Source organism: Sinocyclocheilus grahami, unplaced genomic scaffold, assembly GCF_001515645.1.
Source record: "Sinocyclocheilus grahami isolate Dianchi unplaced genomic scaffold, SAMN03320097.WGS_v1.1 scaffold1787.1, whole genome shotgun sequence".
Lineage (NCBI taxonomy): Eukaryota > Metazoa > Chordata > Actinopteri > Cypriniformes > Cyprinidae > Sinocyclocheilus > Sinocyclocheilus grahami.
Window position 1 is genome coordinate 204,113 of NW_015506966.1, and position 16,522 is coordinate 220,634.

Genomic DNA, 16,522 nt, shown 5'->3' on the forward strand with positions numbered 1-16,522 from the left:
TGGCTGTCATTCAAAGATTCAGTCTAAATGTGTAGCATCTATTTTACAAGTATAATTAGAAATCATATGATAACGAGTGCCCTAAGATGATCCATCAAAACACAACTTAAAGAGAGACCACAAAAAAAACAATACAGGACACACTTTGCATATCAGACTGTGAAATTGCCTTCTTAACGTAACAAACCCCTTTAAAGAGCATAAGATTAGGAACTTGAGAGACATCCTGATAACTCACTATCACTGAAGGTAGGCCAGCGTTTCATCAGTTCACTCTCAGCGCAGTTTAACAGGTTAGTGCTCTCATTCATAAGTGATGAACGGTTGACTACCAATTATGTTGTACTTTTCACATCTTATTGTTGGTAACGAAACATTACTTTAGCTTTTTTTTTTTCATGTTTTTTTTTCCTCATACAAATATGTAAATTAAACCTTAAAAAACAAGCATGCCAACTTATCAACTATGCAGATAGTATATTAGAAAACTAATTTGGGATTCTTTTGTGTTTTTATATTTTTCCAGTAACAAAAACCACAGACAAAGTGATGGACCAAATTTGGCTTAATCTGCTTTTTCTTTCAGGTAAAACACTGTGCAAAACATTAAAACGTGTAACATTAAATAAATAAATAAATTGTATTTGCATATTCTTGCAATTTTACATACAGCGATATTACAAAGAAACATGTGTAAAAAAAAACACTTTGTAGGCAAGAGTGAGACAAAGAGAATTAAGGTAAATCTAATCAACTCAATAATTTAGATAGTCTGTTATCAATTACAATGACCAAACGCACTGTAGGTGTCAGTAGTGTTGTCTTAAATCTCGATTTTCATTACATAACGATACTGAAACATGGCCGCAGCCGGGGTTTGAAAGTCAGTGAGGCCTGGGGTGTGGTTAAGAATTGGGCTATAATAACCACTACAAATACAACTCATTATATACACAAACAAACTTTAAAAGAGACAGACATATAGATGTTTGTGAAAGATGTGTTCTCTGTTTTGGAGGGATGAACAATGTTAAATCATGCCATATTTATTGCATAAAAATGTCTTAATACTTTACTGTAGGTTGGGGCGGATCATTTTATCAGTTGTTTATTATCCATGCAACAATTCATATTACTGTTATAGCTGTCATTAACCATATATATATATATATATATATATGATAACTTTGTCTAGTGCTCTTATGAAAGTTTTTAGCATGATTTTGTGAAAATTTAACTACCATACTGTATGAAATAGCATAGACATCTTCATGGATAGTGTTTGCATATTTCATTTCATTCTGTAACCACTTGTTCTACAGATCTGTGTACTAGTGTTGATAATGTTTCTGATAGATAATAACATAATGTTTTTTTGCATTTGCCTTACCGAATGTGATATCCTGACCATGGGCTTTTTTGAGTACAGTCACTTTAAGTACCAGCGATGCAGTGTTGCCAGATATTGCTATTAAAACAAATAAAAAAATGCAAATAAACCGTTATTAGTTCAAATCTTTTGTAAATGAGATAAGATAAAGATATTGCTAACCCTAAACTGCAACTTCCCACTTTATTAACTTTATAAAGTGTCAAATTAAGTAGAAAAGAAAAGTCCAAAGATGCTTATAATAGCTGGATCACCCTCACTCACGACTCTCTCAAGCCTCGTTCACTCCAGAGTCTCACAGTGATCATTTTCATACCACAGGCGCTAAACATTCTTGCAAACTGTCTAAACTGAATTAGGCCATAACCTACATGCAGACACTCGTATGAGGAGTTTTAAACATCAAACTAGTCATTCAGAGTACAAATGTTATGTTTGAACAAGGCAAGGCATGTTCATGTATATAGCACATTCCGTACACAATGGTAATTCAAAGTGCTTTACATAAAAGAAAGTAAAATAATCATTAAAAAAATAATCACAAAAATAAAACAAGGAATTAAAAAACTTTGAAGATGATTTAAAAATTGATTTAAAATGAATTTAAGACAGTTAAAAATAGAAAATGATTATACATACATGCATTACAATTAAAATTGACTGTGAAAGTTGTTTTAACTTATTAAACTGACTTAAAAAATCATTTGTTGCCATGAGTTTTTGATTATTACCTGTAATAATTACTCTGTTCCGTAACCAAATTAAGAATTAACGACCATTTCTACAGACATAGCAAAGAGACAGCAGAGAAGAGAGAGCGTTTAACTCAGCAACAGATACAGCATCCTCACATCTCTTGCGCTTATTTTTATCTTTAACGTTAGGCCTTTACTATTCTTAAAAAAATGAATGCTTAATGGTTGATTCAATATTACTCTTTAACAGTGTTGGGAGTAACACATCACAAAAGTAATAATATTACAGTAGTATATTACTTTTTGCTGTAACGCAGTAATATAACTCTTTACTAATAAAATTTGGGTAATATTGGGTAATATTATCAGTATCTCAGTAACGCAAGTTACAACAACATATTTTAACTCTAAATTAAGTGGTGTGATTTTGTGCAATTAATGCAAGAACTGATCAAATGTAAATGTGTACTTTGAATGCAATACAAGTCGGTTTGGACAGAAGTGCCTGTAAAGTTAACTTTACTGGATTTTCTGAATAAAACATCTGTAAATGTTTGTACATGAAGTATGATCTTTCTGAGGTGATGCTGTTTGTTTTGCATAGACTTAAGAATCACATCGTCCTTCATTTACATGCACCACAAAGCCACCCAAAACAATTAAAGTGATAGCATCCCACTTTAAATCAATCTGTTTATCTATTTCTATGACTTAATCAGGTTAAAATAATGTGAAAGATACACTTTTAACACTTACAGGCTTATATCACTAGCAAATCATGTCTTCTATCATCTGTCTAATGTTTTAAAGCAGATTTATGCGTGATCGGCCAATGACACCTATAAGCTTCAGCATACAAATTCAGTTATATACAGCAGCTTTGAAAAAGGCATATTTTAGATTTATTTTTTCTGTGGTATATACTTCTCATATGCCACTGTTATTAGTGATATAACTTTAATGCCAACTGCCAAATATGACACTTACAAATTAATACAATTTATGAACGCACATAGAAAAGAGAGAAAGTAGGGATTTCTTAATTTTTTTAATGTTATTTTTATTTATTTTTTTACACATCTATTTAGTCATTTGTTCTGACCATCAAGTGTCAGTCACTCTCAATGCCAACTGGCAGGAAAACATGGTACATTCTAACCATTTTTTACAATAGATAACGTGCCGACCATTCATACAACTATTTCCACACAGTGGCATTGCAGACGAGCACGCACTGCGGGGGAGCCCGTGATAACCTCCCCGTGCTGAGATGCGTCGTATAGTGTCAACGATAGCCAGAAATATTGTCAAAACAAAGCATCAAAAATTTAGCATTTCCAAGTAATGTAGGCCTGTTACATTCTTATTATTATTAGGCCTATTATTATTATTATTATTAGGTTAATTTTATTATTAAATTACATGAAATTATTGCGCTGCAATAATTTCATAGTGCATTACCGTATGGCACGGTGTGAGGATAATTAAAATTTAGGCTATTAGCTTAGGCTACTCCTCATTGAAAATGTTTAAAATGTGCCGGGGCTAAGCAAGTTTCTGATGGGCCCCGTTTCATTTTGGCTTGTTTAGCAACTTATATTTTTCATTCTTGTTTTCTTCTGAAACCGTTCAAAATTGCCTAAAGGCTAGGTATTGTGTTTATTGTTTGTCCATTATTACATTTCGCTTTACTTACCGGTGTTATTTATTAATGTAATCATGCGGTTTCTGCTTATCTGTGTTTAACCTAAACTACAACGTAACGTTAATGTAGACCTACATACCGGCATCTAAATATGATTTAGACTACCACATTACTCTCCACTGGATGTAGAATGAGCAGCAGTAAACTACATTTTGGCATTTTATAATACTTCTGTGGATATTTTGGTGAAAGTAACTCAAAAGTAGTGTAACGCATTACAATTCAGAGACAGTAATATTGTAATGTAACTAATTACTTTCAAAAGACAGTAACTAGTAATATATAATGTATCACATTTTGGAAGTAACTTGCCCAACACTGCTCTTTAATGAAAAAAAAACCAGACACACAACATCAGCAATGCTACAATGACAAAGTCGCTTATCAAACATAAAACTTTTGTGAACAGAACGAATAAGACTGATGTAGGCCTACCCGCTTTGTAACACAAATAAATGAAAGGTTTTTGAATTTTCCCCTTACTCAAACAAATGTGTATGGCACATTATTATTAATGGGCTAGTTTACTAGTTCACCTCACCACACAAATTCACCTAGTTTAATATAGGTGAATAATATAATTCACCTATATGAACTTTTATTAACAAAACGAATAAGATAAGTATAGCCTTGCTTTGTAACCCAAATAGCCTATATAAGGTATTTCATCTTATTTAAAACGAATGCTTAGTTTGTGGTTCATTGTTATTTTTTTTATGAAAACTCAGCAACAATAAAGACGCTCACTTATATTAAATGAAGAAATTAAAGTTTCATTAACAAAAGTTGTGCTTTTGGATCCGCTATCACAGTGTCAGTCTTCTTGCGTTACTCTTGTCACGTGACACAAAATTGTCCAGGTATCCATTTGAGTTTAAGTATTTGTTCAGCTGATTAAAAACGACCTTTTCAATAATCTTGCCTATAAAAGGAAGATTTGATATTGGTCTATAATCGCTCAAAATGTTGTTACCAAGATTGCTCTTGATAACAACAATCAACAACAATCAAAATGTGTAAAAAAAAAAAAAAAAATTCCAGAGGTCAGGACTAGGGCTGGGCGATATATGACCTAAAATTAAAACCTCTATTAACTGAACACTTTACCTCAAATACGATTATTGAACGATTAGTTATTTTTTATTTTTTGCCCTCATAGTTCATTAAAGGTTTGTATTGTAAATATACTATTAAAAGTGTGTGTGTGTGGGGGGGGGGGCTGTTCTAATGAAAGTGTGCATTTCTTATCTTTAATTTTTTGCAAACAAAATAAATTTATATTGACATGTCAAAAGTAGAAAATAACCAGCATCTCTTGCAAACAAAATACATTTTAAATATTGGCATGTGAAAAGTAGAAAATAATAACTTGCATCTCCTGTAAACAAATATTTTAAATAATGAATATAAATAGAACACTGCTTATTAAGAGAAAGAGCAGGGTAGCATCTCAGTGATCTTGTCCTGTCACTCTTTATGTTTAAATATTTACTCTAGGTTCTTACTGGCCATTCACACAGAACATGTCTTTGAAAAATGTACAGAGGTCCGGACCTCTGTGATCTCATAGCTGGCTACGGGCATGAACTGAAATGTTTGAATCTATAAGATGTTGTTTTTCTGCAGTATTGATATACAATGTCGATACTGCAGCTGCAAGTTCGCACACACCGCAGCAGTCTTACATATCTGCACCTCCTGTCACTCACTCATCTCATTCAGTTCAGTTGAAGCTTTCTGTTACAGTGTTACGACCCGCCACAATCTAATCTGTTCTGTCAAAGTTTCACTTTGTTCATTATCCAGTGTTTTCAGAGGCTCAGTGCAGCTCAGTTCACATTTGACGCTATGAACTCCATGCGCATTTTTAAGTATTGTTAATTTAAACATTCAAGCACAAAAAGACGCGATAGGTGAACTCAGGAAGTGAGCTCTGTTTTACGTGTTCTTGCGCTTGTCAAATATATGACAAATTATGTAGTATCCTCGTACACACAGTAGGTTATGTCTTAAGGGAACGTAAACAACAGAGAGAAAATCATTGTTAGACCTGCCTGAAGAACTTAAAGCACTGTTTGTATATTTGTCCTATTGCATTTGTTTGTGCCATTGGTTGCACTTTGATTATTTGTATTTATTACTGACTTCACTTGTCTTATGTTTGATAATATTTGTATAATTTGGCTGTTTTTTTCCTGTAATATCCAAATGGCACTGAGCCGTGCTTGAGGGTTTAACCCTGACAAATTAAGACATACACTCGTAAACACAGTAGGTAAGTGAAAGCGAACAGCTGAGAAGTAAAACACATGTGTAACAGTATATTGGATCTGGGCAGCTCTTAAAGTGACAGCAGTCATTCATATTAATCAAATAACAAAAGAGAGAAAATCTCTGCTTTTGACTAAATCACTTTTGTAACTTTAAGAAGAAATATATATTTAGTTGACACAGTGAAGAATATGCAGTATTTTTATACATTTGGTTACTTTATACAATGTATGTAGCATTGCTTATTTATTTGTTCTACTGTAGTTTTTTTGTGCTGTTGTTTAATCTTTGCGCTATTGCTTATAGTCTAATTTTTTTATTTAATCACTGATTGTTTACTTGTCTTCAGTGAGTTTTTTTTATTTTATTTAGGCTAGTATTAGTTAATTTGTGATATTGACAGTGGTGACAAGAATTATGAAATTTCTATCAAAAATGTTGATGTCATAAAGACCTTATTTAAAGCAAAAATAACTATATTGTGATATATATATCCCCACCGTGAAATAAAATGACTTGTATCGTGACAGAATATTTATAATATTACCCCTATACACTTTGTAATTTTACTACAGTGAACTAAAGTAATATAATTGTGAAAAAATCATAAATCATATCAAAATATCACCTTTTTTTCATATCATTCAATACCGATATTTATTGTGATATTCATCTACCCTTTAATGGGGAAGGAAATACTTTCGACATGTTTGTTAGACCATGAGAATAAATGTAAACATAACTTTTGTTCACAATTGAACCCCACACAGTAAGCTACCTTTTTAATTTTGGCCAATTTTGCAATTTTTCCCTTTGTCTTTGAAAGTGATATCAAATATCTTTTTTCTCTTTTTTTTACAGCATTGTATCCGAGTTAGAAATTACAGTATTGAGACAACACTAAGTGTCAGAATAAAAACGTGATGACTGGGACAAACTTTAAGAAGGAAATATAATAAAATGACTGTATTCTCTTGCAGGACTGCTGTCATTAACTCTGTGTATACAACAAGAGTATATTCTGATCGAGCAGGCTATGACGTGGGAAAATGCACAGAATTACTGCAGGACGCACCATATTGACCTGGCCACCGTTCAGAGTGATGAAGACTGGACGCGTCTGCAAGAAGCTGCAGATACGTTTTCTGGCTTTGCCTGGATCGGACTGTACAAGGACATCAACAGCTGGCGCTGGTCCTGTAACGAGGAAAGTCTGGTGTTCAAGTCCTGGGCTTCGGGTCAGCCAGATAACTACTATGGAGGAGAGGAGTGTGCTGCAATATATTATAATGGAGGCTGGCAAGATTTCGCCTGCACCATCTCTTATTATTTCATGTGTTATGATGGTGAGAAACATGTATATTCACTCTTTATAGATACTCATTAATTCAGTGTATGAATGAAGACACTAATATAGTGGCTTCCAGTTATATAAAAACTTCTTTTAACTTGAGCGTGTTTTTAGACTGGTGTTTCATGCATGAGACGCTGCAAGAGACGCAAGTGCAACAGTCAAACGCGTCCATGTTTACATAGAAAAAAGCTATGGAAAAGCAGTGCAAGCGAATAAAAAAACCTGTAAAGTACTGCTGTATGTCTGATATGATGACAGACTGAGGTGGTCTAAGTTCGGTACGTTTGTGGGTCCGTTTGTGGTTCGATTTCCTCGTTATTTGTGAAAGCAATGAGGTCCCTTTGTTCTATGGACTATGAATATATATATGATTTTTGTAAAATGGCACAGCTTTTTAAATATCTGAAAGTACACTCTTAACATCAGTAAGTCATGCGCTATAATATGATATTATGATGAATCAAGTATTATTTAATGATAGAACTTTAGTAGTTTAGAATTTAAACTTGATAATCATGTATGAATGCATATTAGTCATTTTAACTGAACTTAGGACTGGTGGTGGTGCTTAAAATATACATTTTGCTAAAACAATTGTTTTTGGACATTAAATGTGTCTTTTGTAGAATTTTAAACCTACACATAAATTTTATTTTTATGATAGTAACTATAAGTGGACTATTGTAATAGGTAAATCAAATGTAAGCTAGTAGGCTACTAATTACTAAGCTCAAAAATCATTTTCTTTATAATTTATTTTCATTTTTAATTCTGTGATTTTAACTTTAAATTTAGTTATTTTAATGCTTTAAAGAGCAATTTTAGATAACTTATTAAAATGACAAAGAATTGACAGAGCAGCCATCAAGTGTTAGACAGTGTTCTAGGTTATTACATGCGGAGGTTTTAGGTCCGATAATTAACACCTCTGTTTTTTTTTCAGAATTTATCAGTAAGAAATTTCTCGTCATCCAGTTTTTTTATATCGACTATGCATTCCGTTAGTTTTTCAAATTGGTATGTTTCGCCGGGCTGCGAAGAAATATAGAGCTGAGTATCATCAGCATAACAGTGAAAGCTAACACCGTGTTTCCTGATCAGAATCAGAATCAGAATCAGAATCAGAGAGTTTTTATTGCCAGGTATGTTTACACATACGAGGAATTTGTTTTCGTGACAGAAGCTTCCACAGTGTAACAGAATGACAGTGACAGAACAAAAAATACAGATAATAAAAATAAAAATAGAACAAGTAAATGATATCTCCCAAGGGTAGCATGTAAAGCGTGAAAAGAATCATATTCATATATCATCTCCATCTTCCACGTGTAGTTCTTCTGTGTGCTTGTAGGCATTTTTTTCTTCTTCTTTACCCTTTGAGGACCGACTGAAACACTTCCAGGTGTATGCCCTGGCTGCCCTCGTCAGTTCCGGGCTGCATTCCAGTTCACTTTTAGACACGCACTCGCAAACTTCCCTAAGCATTCCCCCTCGGGAGAATCCCCGCCACCATTTTGAAGCGCATTCCACTTTGTCAAGTGGACGAGGGAAGATTACATGGACATACCCTCGACCCCTCGATTTTGACCGAGGGAGCGAGTCAGCTTCATATGCACACTTCAGGCTGCTCCATAGACCACAATGCAACATGACTGTGACGTCATTGCAGATCGCATTTAATTTATCCCCACCCCAAACAACTCTATAATATATAAATTATTTGCTTTTTACATTTATAACAGCCCAAGCATATCAATATACATATAGAATGCTGCACCAAACAAATTCGTAAGGGGAATCGTAAACAATAAACCAACTCCATAGCTGATTCTAAGTGATCAAGAGCTTAGGACGTTCCAGTTCAGCACATTCCAAGGGTTCCACCAGTATTGGGAACTCATGCAACATAATCAATGACGTACATCTGAGTAAACGAGATGGAGGGAAGTTAGCGAGTGAAGGGCATAAAAAAAGTGAACTGGAACGCAGCTCCAGAAGAATTGCAGCCTCACTCACTAGTCGCTACCTTCGCTACTGAAGAAAAACAAGTACCGGCAGGATTTTAAAATGTTTATACCAACTTCGTTCTCGTGACATCCCTATAACAGGCTCACACTCGTTAGAGAAAATGAATCTGGCTTTAACGTCTTGACTATTTTTCACAGGAAGTGCAAACGCAACAGAGAAAATGGTTTTGAGCACGACTACAAAGACATGGATTGATGCTCAGGAGTACTGCAGACATCATTATACAAACCTGGCTACCATTAGGAGTCAAGAAGACAATGATGAGATAATCAAGTTGATATATAGTTTGCAGGTTTTTGTCTGGATTGGATTGTACAGAGACAATTGGAAGTGGTCAGATCAGGCGAACATCACTTCCTCAACCCAAATCATTACTCAGACATTTAGAGTGCAGAGCTATGACTGCATTGGTGCAAATATTTATCCTCGTACACTTGAAGACTGGACATGCACCTCAGCTTATTACTTCTGCTGTAACACTGGTAGGTCTGTCCTGAACTATTTTGTACAATCATTTGTTTGTTATTTGTTGACAAACACTGAATAGAAAAATGTGACTTTCATTTAAATTATCTATTTCAGACTTTTACAAAGTACGGTTTTGGTGAAAAGCCAAACCTATCAATTTTAACATTTTGTTACTTATTTAGAAATGTTACACACTAGACAAAATAATTCTAATGTCACAAATAATATTCTCAAGGTTTACTGGGTTTTATATGATTCTTTTGTAGTGTGGGTTTGGAGTACTAAAATTGAAAATTTTTCACAGTCTTCCAAATTGACCCAAACCTAATCAGTTTTTACATAAAGTAATTAATTAAAGGGATAGTTCACCCAAAAATTAAAATTAGCCCATGTTTTACTCACCCTCAAAGCATCCTAGGTGTATATGACTTTATTCTTTCAGACGAACCAATCGGAGTTATATTTTAAATTATCCTTGCTCTTCAAGCGTTAGAATGGGAGTAGGTGGGTGTTTTTGTTCAACAGTCCAAAAGTAGTCAAATAATACGTGCGCATCTGTAATAAAAACATGTTTTACACGGCTCCAGGGGGGTGAATAAAGGCCTCCTGTAGCGAATCGATGTGTTTTTGTAAGAAAAATACCCATATTTAAAATGTTATAAATAATTTTTTTCTAACTTCCAATCACTGTCATACGTGCAAGCCATTCCGGCGGATGACGTAGGACGTATGCGTCGCGCATGTGCCGGTGATTAGTGACGAACGCGGAAGCACGACGGAGAGAGAACAAAACAAAAAGGTGGTCACGAATTAGAAGCACAAAACGAGGATTTGTAAAGATAAATGTAGGAGGTTTTCGATATAAGCCAAGAGGAGACTGGTTTTCCTTTGGTAAAGTAAAGAAACTTTGCTTCCTTTGCCCCTGTAAGCTAGCGAGACTAGCATATCTCACAGGCACGTGCGCGTGTACATCCTACGTCATCCACCGGAATGGCTTGCACGTATGACCGTCAGCGGAAGTGAGAGAAAAGTGTTTATAACGTTTTAAATATGGATATTTTTCTTACAAAAGCACATCGATTCGCTACAGGAGGCGTTTATTCATTATTGATGCACGCACTTTATTTTACTACTTTTGGACTGTTGAACAAAAACACCCACCTACTCCCATTCTAATGCTTGGAAGAGCAAGGAAAAATGTTACTATAACTCTGATTGGATTTGTCTGAAAGAAGAAAGTCATATACACCTCAAATAAAAAATGTTTTTCAAGTCATATACATGCTTTGAGGGTGAGTAAAACATAGGCTAATTTTCATTTTTGGGTGAAATAACCCTTTAATTCATCAACTAATTTATCAAATGAGAAGTTTTGAGTATTGTACCGGCAAAATATTTGCAGTCTCAAACCAGAGCCTTCGCTCTCTGTATTGATGGCCAAATGTGCCAAGCTGCTGTTGCGAGCATCACCAGCTGCTTCTCAGATACAGGTATGTCTAGGAGACAGGACAAACATCTCTCACATATGGAGAGGAGTAGGGTTGCTGTACGGCGGTTCACTCTGAAGTTAAAGCTGCAGTCCGTAACTTTTTCGTGTTCAAAATGTACAACATTTTTATAATAAGCGAGTACACCATGAATCCATTTTCCAAACCGTGTTTTTGGCTTGTCCTGAATCACTACGGTACACCTATAATAAGTGTTTATATTCAGACTGGTTCGGGTAGGTACCGCTCATTACCTGCATGATTCATCATAGACATAAATGGAAAGAAGTAGCTTGTAGCTTACAATGTACTTCCGCAAGATGCACGCAGTTCTGTTTATTAACCGCTAGAGCGCCAAAAGTTACGGACTGTCGCTTTAAGTTAGATGAATATACACTATATATGCGCATATCAAGTGTTTATGAGAAGTGTGGGAGTATTAACCCGCTTACTGCATGACATGGAGGTGCCTGCGCAATCCCTTTCATTTTTTTCCTGCGGAAAGAACTTAAAATACTCTGTCATTTTTGGTCATACAGATAAGAGCAGCCTAATAGGCTACAACATTTGTAAAAACAAAATATTAATGCTTTCATTTATGTACACTCACAATAACACCAAAATGTTGTGCTTTTGTAAAATAGAGAAAATAAAGAGGATGTGCTTTCTGCCATCTAATCTCTGTGATCTCCACTACAATAAACCAGTTACATGCCTCACAGACAAAAGAAAGAAATCTATAGAAAGATTGAAATGTCTACTTTTAAATGAACCAATTAAAAAAAAAAAGATAGATAGATAGATATTAGGGCTGTCAGTTTGACATGTTAACTTAATTAATTAGTTATGAAAAAATAACGAATTAAAATATTTTAACGCAGTTAATGCATTGGCCCCGCCCCCAGACCTGTACGTCATCTTACATTTCAGTTACAGTTGACTGTTGACAAACATGATGCAGGGTAACAACTCCGTAAATGCAGTCATGCCCTAAAATTAAATATATTGGGGCAAAAAATGCCCCTGCATGAGTTTTTGTCTCATATTTATATCAGCGAGAGCAATATCACATGAGTGATTTTGTCCTGAATATCACGAGTTTAAATGTGATTTTATTCAACAGTTCAGTAAATAAGTTGATATTGTGTTATATTTTAAACAGAATATTATGTGTTTTTGTTCAATTTTGCAGAGAATATATTACCTTTCCCCAAAAAAAATCACCCATAGACATCAATGGGAGACTGTAATCCACTCATAAGGAATGAAAAATTTACGCGACATGAATTGCTCTCTCTTACATAATTTGTCAACTACAATGCAGAACACACACACCAGTACACACATCTAACACCATATTCAGGTTTGACTTTAATGTTTGCATATAATTGCAAAAAAATGACACTTCAGTACAAAAAAAATCCTTGACAAAGAGTATTTTTATTATTATTATTATGATTTTATAATGTCCTAACATAAATAAAAAAAAAATATATATATATTTTTTTAGAAGTGTTTCTTTTCCAAGTAGATGGAAACAATTGCCAATTTAACCACGGCACATTGGCCATGCTATCTCCATGAATGAAAATTGGAAATGTGGGTCTTTTATAAAGTGAATTTTACATAAAAAGGTGTTGTTTTTTTCTATAATTTTTTTAAGAATATATGTTTTAATTTATTTATATATGGGTCATTGACATATAAGGATTTTCGATATTTTGTAGTTGTTCAAACATTAACAATGTTGTGTACACATAAATGCATATTAAAATTTTAAATTAAGTGATTTTAGTGTTTTTTCATCTAGATGAATTGGACATAGCCTTAAAAAACGTCATGTGGTGCAACAATGATTTACATTAAAATTAATTAATTTCCTTAACATGCTTAACATTTTTATTTAGTAATTAAATGTAATTAATTTAAGTGTTTAGAAACAAAGTATTTGCATTTCTTTTGAGTTTTTGTAAATAATGATCTCATAGTTTTGTTCTATAATTTTAAAGTTGCCTTTCTTAAATGTAGTTAGCAGACTTATTTTTCTGTAAATTGCATACAACTGATAAAAAATGTTTTCCATTCGCTTAAGCATACTGTAGCAGTGATTCATATTTCAGCCACATAAATTAGATCCTTTATTTTTCATTTAATACAATTATTGCTATTATTGGTCACACTGCATGATGAGTGGTCGCTCCAAATGACACAAAGACCTTATATCATTAAACATCTTTTTAAAGAAACGTGTGAAAAGTGCAGCACATGGCATTAACTGCAGTCATTTTATTAGACCCAGTTATTTCTAAACTTTGCCCAATCTTGGCTGCTCAAATGACCCTTCGCCGGGAGTTTGATTAACAGGCGATCTGACCAATCATGATGCCAAATCCACCATTTCTGTCTGATAAACAAACCAGACAGGAGAGTAGTTTAACGTTGGTGGACTTGAACTTGAAAAATAGTGTGTATTGACATCTCTTCACAGTTGAAACTAAATAACTTCTGATGTTCATTCATGTTTATTTTGTGTTATAACTAGTAAGAGATGATTGGTTCACATGCCGCTTGAACTGAGGTGCTACAGCGATCTGTAATGACACATTAAAGAGCCACAAAACAGTATTTGTTGTTTGAATTTCTTTCAAAAAAAAACTTGCATGAAAGTGACATGGTTTGTCAGACGTAGCAACAGTAACTAAGGAGAGCAGGACTTTGCGAAGGGTTCATTTAGAGTAGCGGAAGGTTGCTGGCTCGGGTTCTGAGATGAAATCATAAACATCTTCTTACATCTAGAGTTTGTGCTTGACTGCAGGGTCAGAATTAACATGCTGCCTATGGCGAGCATTTATTTTACTTTCCTTGGCAGTGGAGTCTGGTAAAATAGATTAAAATGGTTATTAATAAATTACTAATAAATTACTAATAAATGCATAATTACCAAACTAAAATTACATGCTCTAAATTATTTATTTTTTTGCATTTTTCTCATATTGTAAAAAGATTAAACATAAACTGTCTGAAATTACCCAAATTGCATAAAAATCTATTCCAAATGATACTAAAATAAAGTATTTTATGTATATAAACCATTAATTGAATATGAAAGCAGAAAAAACTGCCAATCTGGGACATATTTGGTCGCACCACATGATATTTAAAAATTTAGTCAAATTTACAAGCTCAAAACTGGCCACCTAAACAAAACAAGCTAGCTTCCCATGAAAGGTCACTACGGAATTTATAATAAAAATAAATACTTGTAAAAATAACTTAATATTCATTGTTTTTCTGATGTCATACCACATGATATCCAAATTTGGATACTAACTACATACCAGACATTAAAAAGTTTTCCTTTTTTTTCCAAATTTGAAAGAGATTATTGCCAATTATGGCCAGACGGTCGCACCACAAAAAATTACCATTAACTAAAGTTTTTTGATAAGTTAAAGTTGGTACATATGTGAGAGAGGTACTTCTTATATGCAGCATCTTTTTTATACATTTAAACCGATTTTTAACTGAACAAATGCAATCGGACAGAAACCGTAGGCGTCATGTCATTGACCGATTTATTTAAAAAATACCATAAATCCTCCCAAAACAGCACAAATGTAAAACAATAATGAACTGAGTAAAATTACATTTGTAAACATTTTATTACAATTACATTGTATCCATTATCCTACAGCCGGAGTGTACACCACAAACGAATGGCTTACAACGGTTAAACATCAGTCTAAAAAATTTGATTTAAGAAAACAATCAGATTTCCCCTTTATTGTGAACAAAAACCCACATCAGTCAGTCTTGTACAGACAAAACACAATGCTTTGTGTTTGGAGTTTTGCCCATTTTTGCTCTTTTTGTAAGATTTATAAAGTAAGAGATGTTAATTCTGAGCTGAAATGCCTCAAACTTGTTTGCGTGGAATTCATTCACTGAGTAATCGAAGGCTGTTTCTGTGTTTAGTTAAAGCAGACGCTGAGCAATCAGGACGTCACGATGGAATGGAGGACGCAACCCAACGGGAAAGTCTTTCAGAAGAACAGGACTGGACAAAAACATAGTGAAGCAAACACTACTCGTGTTTGTTCTTCTTTGGGGTGAAATTTATTCTTAGTTACAGATATCTGAATTATTACATTAGACTAACAATTTATAATAATTTCTCAAAAATAGTTACATACAGTATATTCATTTTGCATTTATTCATTTAGTTGACATATGTATGCCTAAATATGAGCTAACAAATGGTAGGATGTAGGGATGCACAATATTAGATTTTTGCTTATATCGCAAATGCCAATATTTTTCAAATCATTTTGGCCAATAGCTGATGCTGATACTGATGTATTTCCCTTTGTTTTGAAACAACACCAAGTCTCTCCTGTTTGGAAATCATTTTAAAGTTATTTTTGAGCAAAACCTTGACAAACATTAAAACTCATAAACATTATTAAAGTTATGTTTTAATTAGAGTACATTGTATATACGTTTTCATAATTCATTTGAAAAAATATTACATATTAATGAATAAATCTGTATAAAATATTTAATTTATAACTGTTTGTGATTTTTATTCATGTAAACTATAGCTTCTGGCCTTTAAATCAAAACAGACTGATTTTAAGACTTTGATACTGCTTTATTTAGTCTCTTAATGATATTTGTGTATTTTACCTATATTTTATTACAAGTAGGCCAACATGGTCAAAGATGGGCATTAGTGGTCCATAGGGAAGTCGTGGCCTAATGGTTAGAGAGTCAGACTCATAACCCAAAGGTTGCGGGTTCGAGTCTCGTACCGGAGGGATTGTAGGTGGGGGTACAGCGCACGCTCCCACCTTCAATACCATGACTGAGGTGCCCTTGAGCAAGGCACCGAACCCCCAACTGCTCCCCGGGCGCCGCAGCATAAATGGCTGTCCACTGCTCCGGGTGTGTGTTCACGGTTCACGGTGTGTTCACTGCTGTGTGTGTGCACTTTGGATGGGTTACCTATATTTTATTACAAGTAGGCACTTTGGATGGGTTAAATACAGAGCACTAGCCACATGTCAATGTCACTTATTAGGAGCACTAGTGATTGTTTTGCACATCGGAGATTTAAATGCAACA

At 34.1% G+C, this 16,522-nt stretch overlaps 1 protein-coding gene across 1 annotated transcript; it reads left to right on the forward strand.

Moving 5' to 3' along the window:
• The first annotated feature begins 549 nt into the window (after positions 1–549).
• On the forward strand, positions 550–15,511 carry LOC107572650 (macrophage mannose receptor 1-like). The gene is made up of 5 exons (XM_016259075.1): positions 550–586; positions 7,042–7,407; positions 9,572–9,925; positions 10,026–10,036; positions 15,374–15,511. The coding sequence occupies exons 1-5, from the start codon at positions 550–552 to the stop codon at positions 15,509–15,511; spliced, it is 906 nt and encodes a 301-aa protein (XP_016114561.1).
• Positions 15,512–16,522: the final 1,011 nt, after the last annotated feature.

What these genes read in the sequence shown, in the direction of transcription:
- LOC107572650 (XM_016259075.1), top strand. Translation starts at nt 550, where the DNA reads ATGGACCAAATTTGGCTTAATCTGCTTTTTCTTTCAG. An exon ending in TAATCTGCTTTTTCTTTCAG is followed by an intron (nt 587 to 7,041) that starts GTAAAACACTGT and finishes ATTCTCTTGCAG; the next exon opens with GACTGCTGTCATTAACTCTG. An exon ending in TTATTTCATGTGTTATGATG is followed by an intron (nt 7,408 to 9,571) that starts GTGAGAAACATG and finishes CGTCTTGACTAT; the next exon opens with TTTTCACAGGAAGTGCAAAC.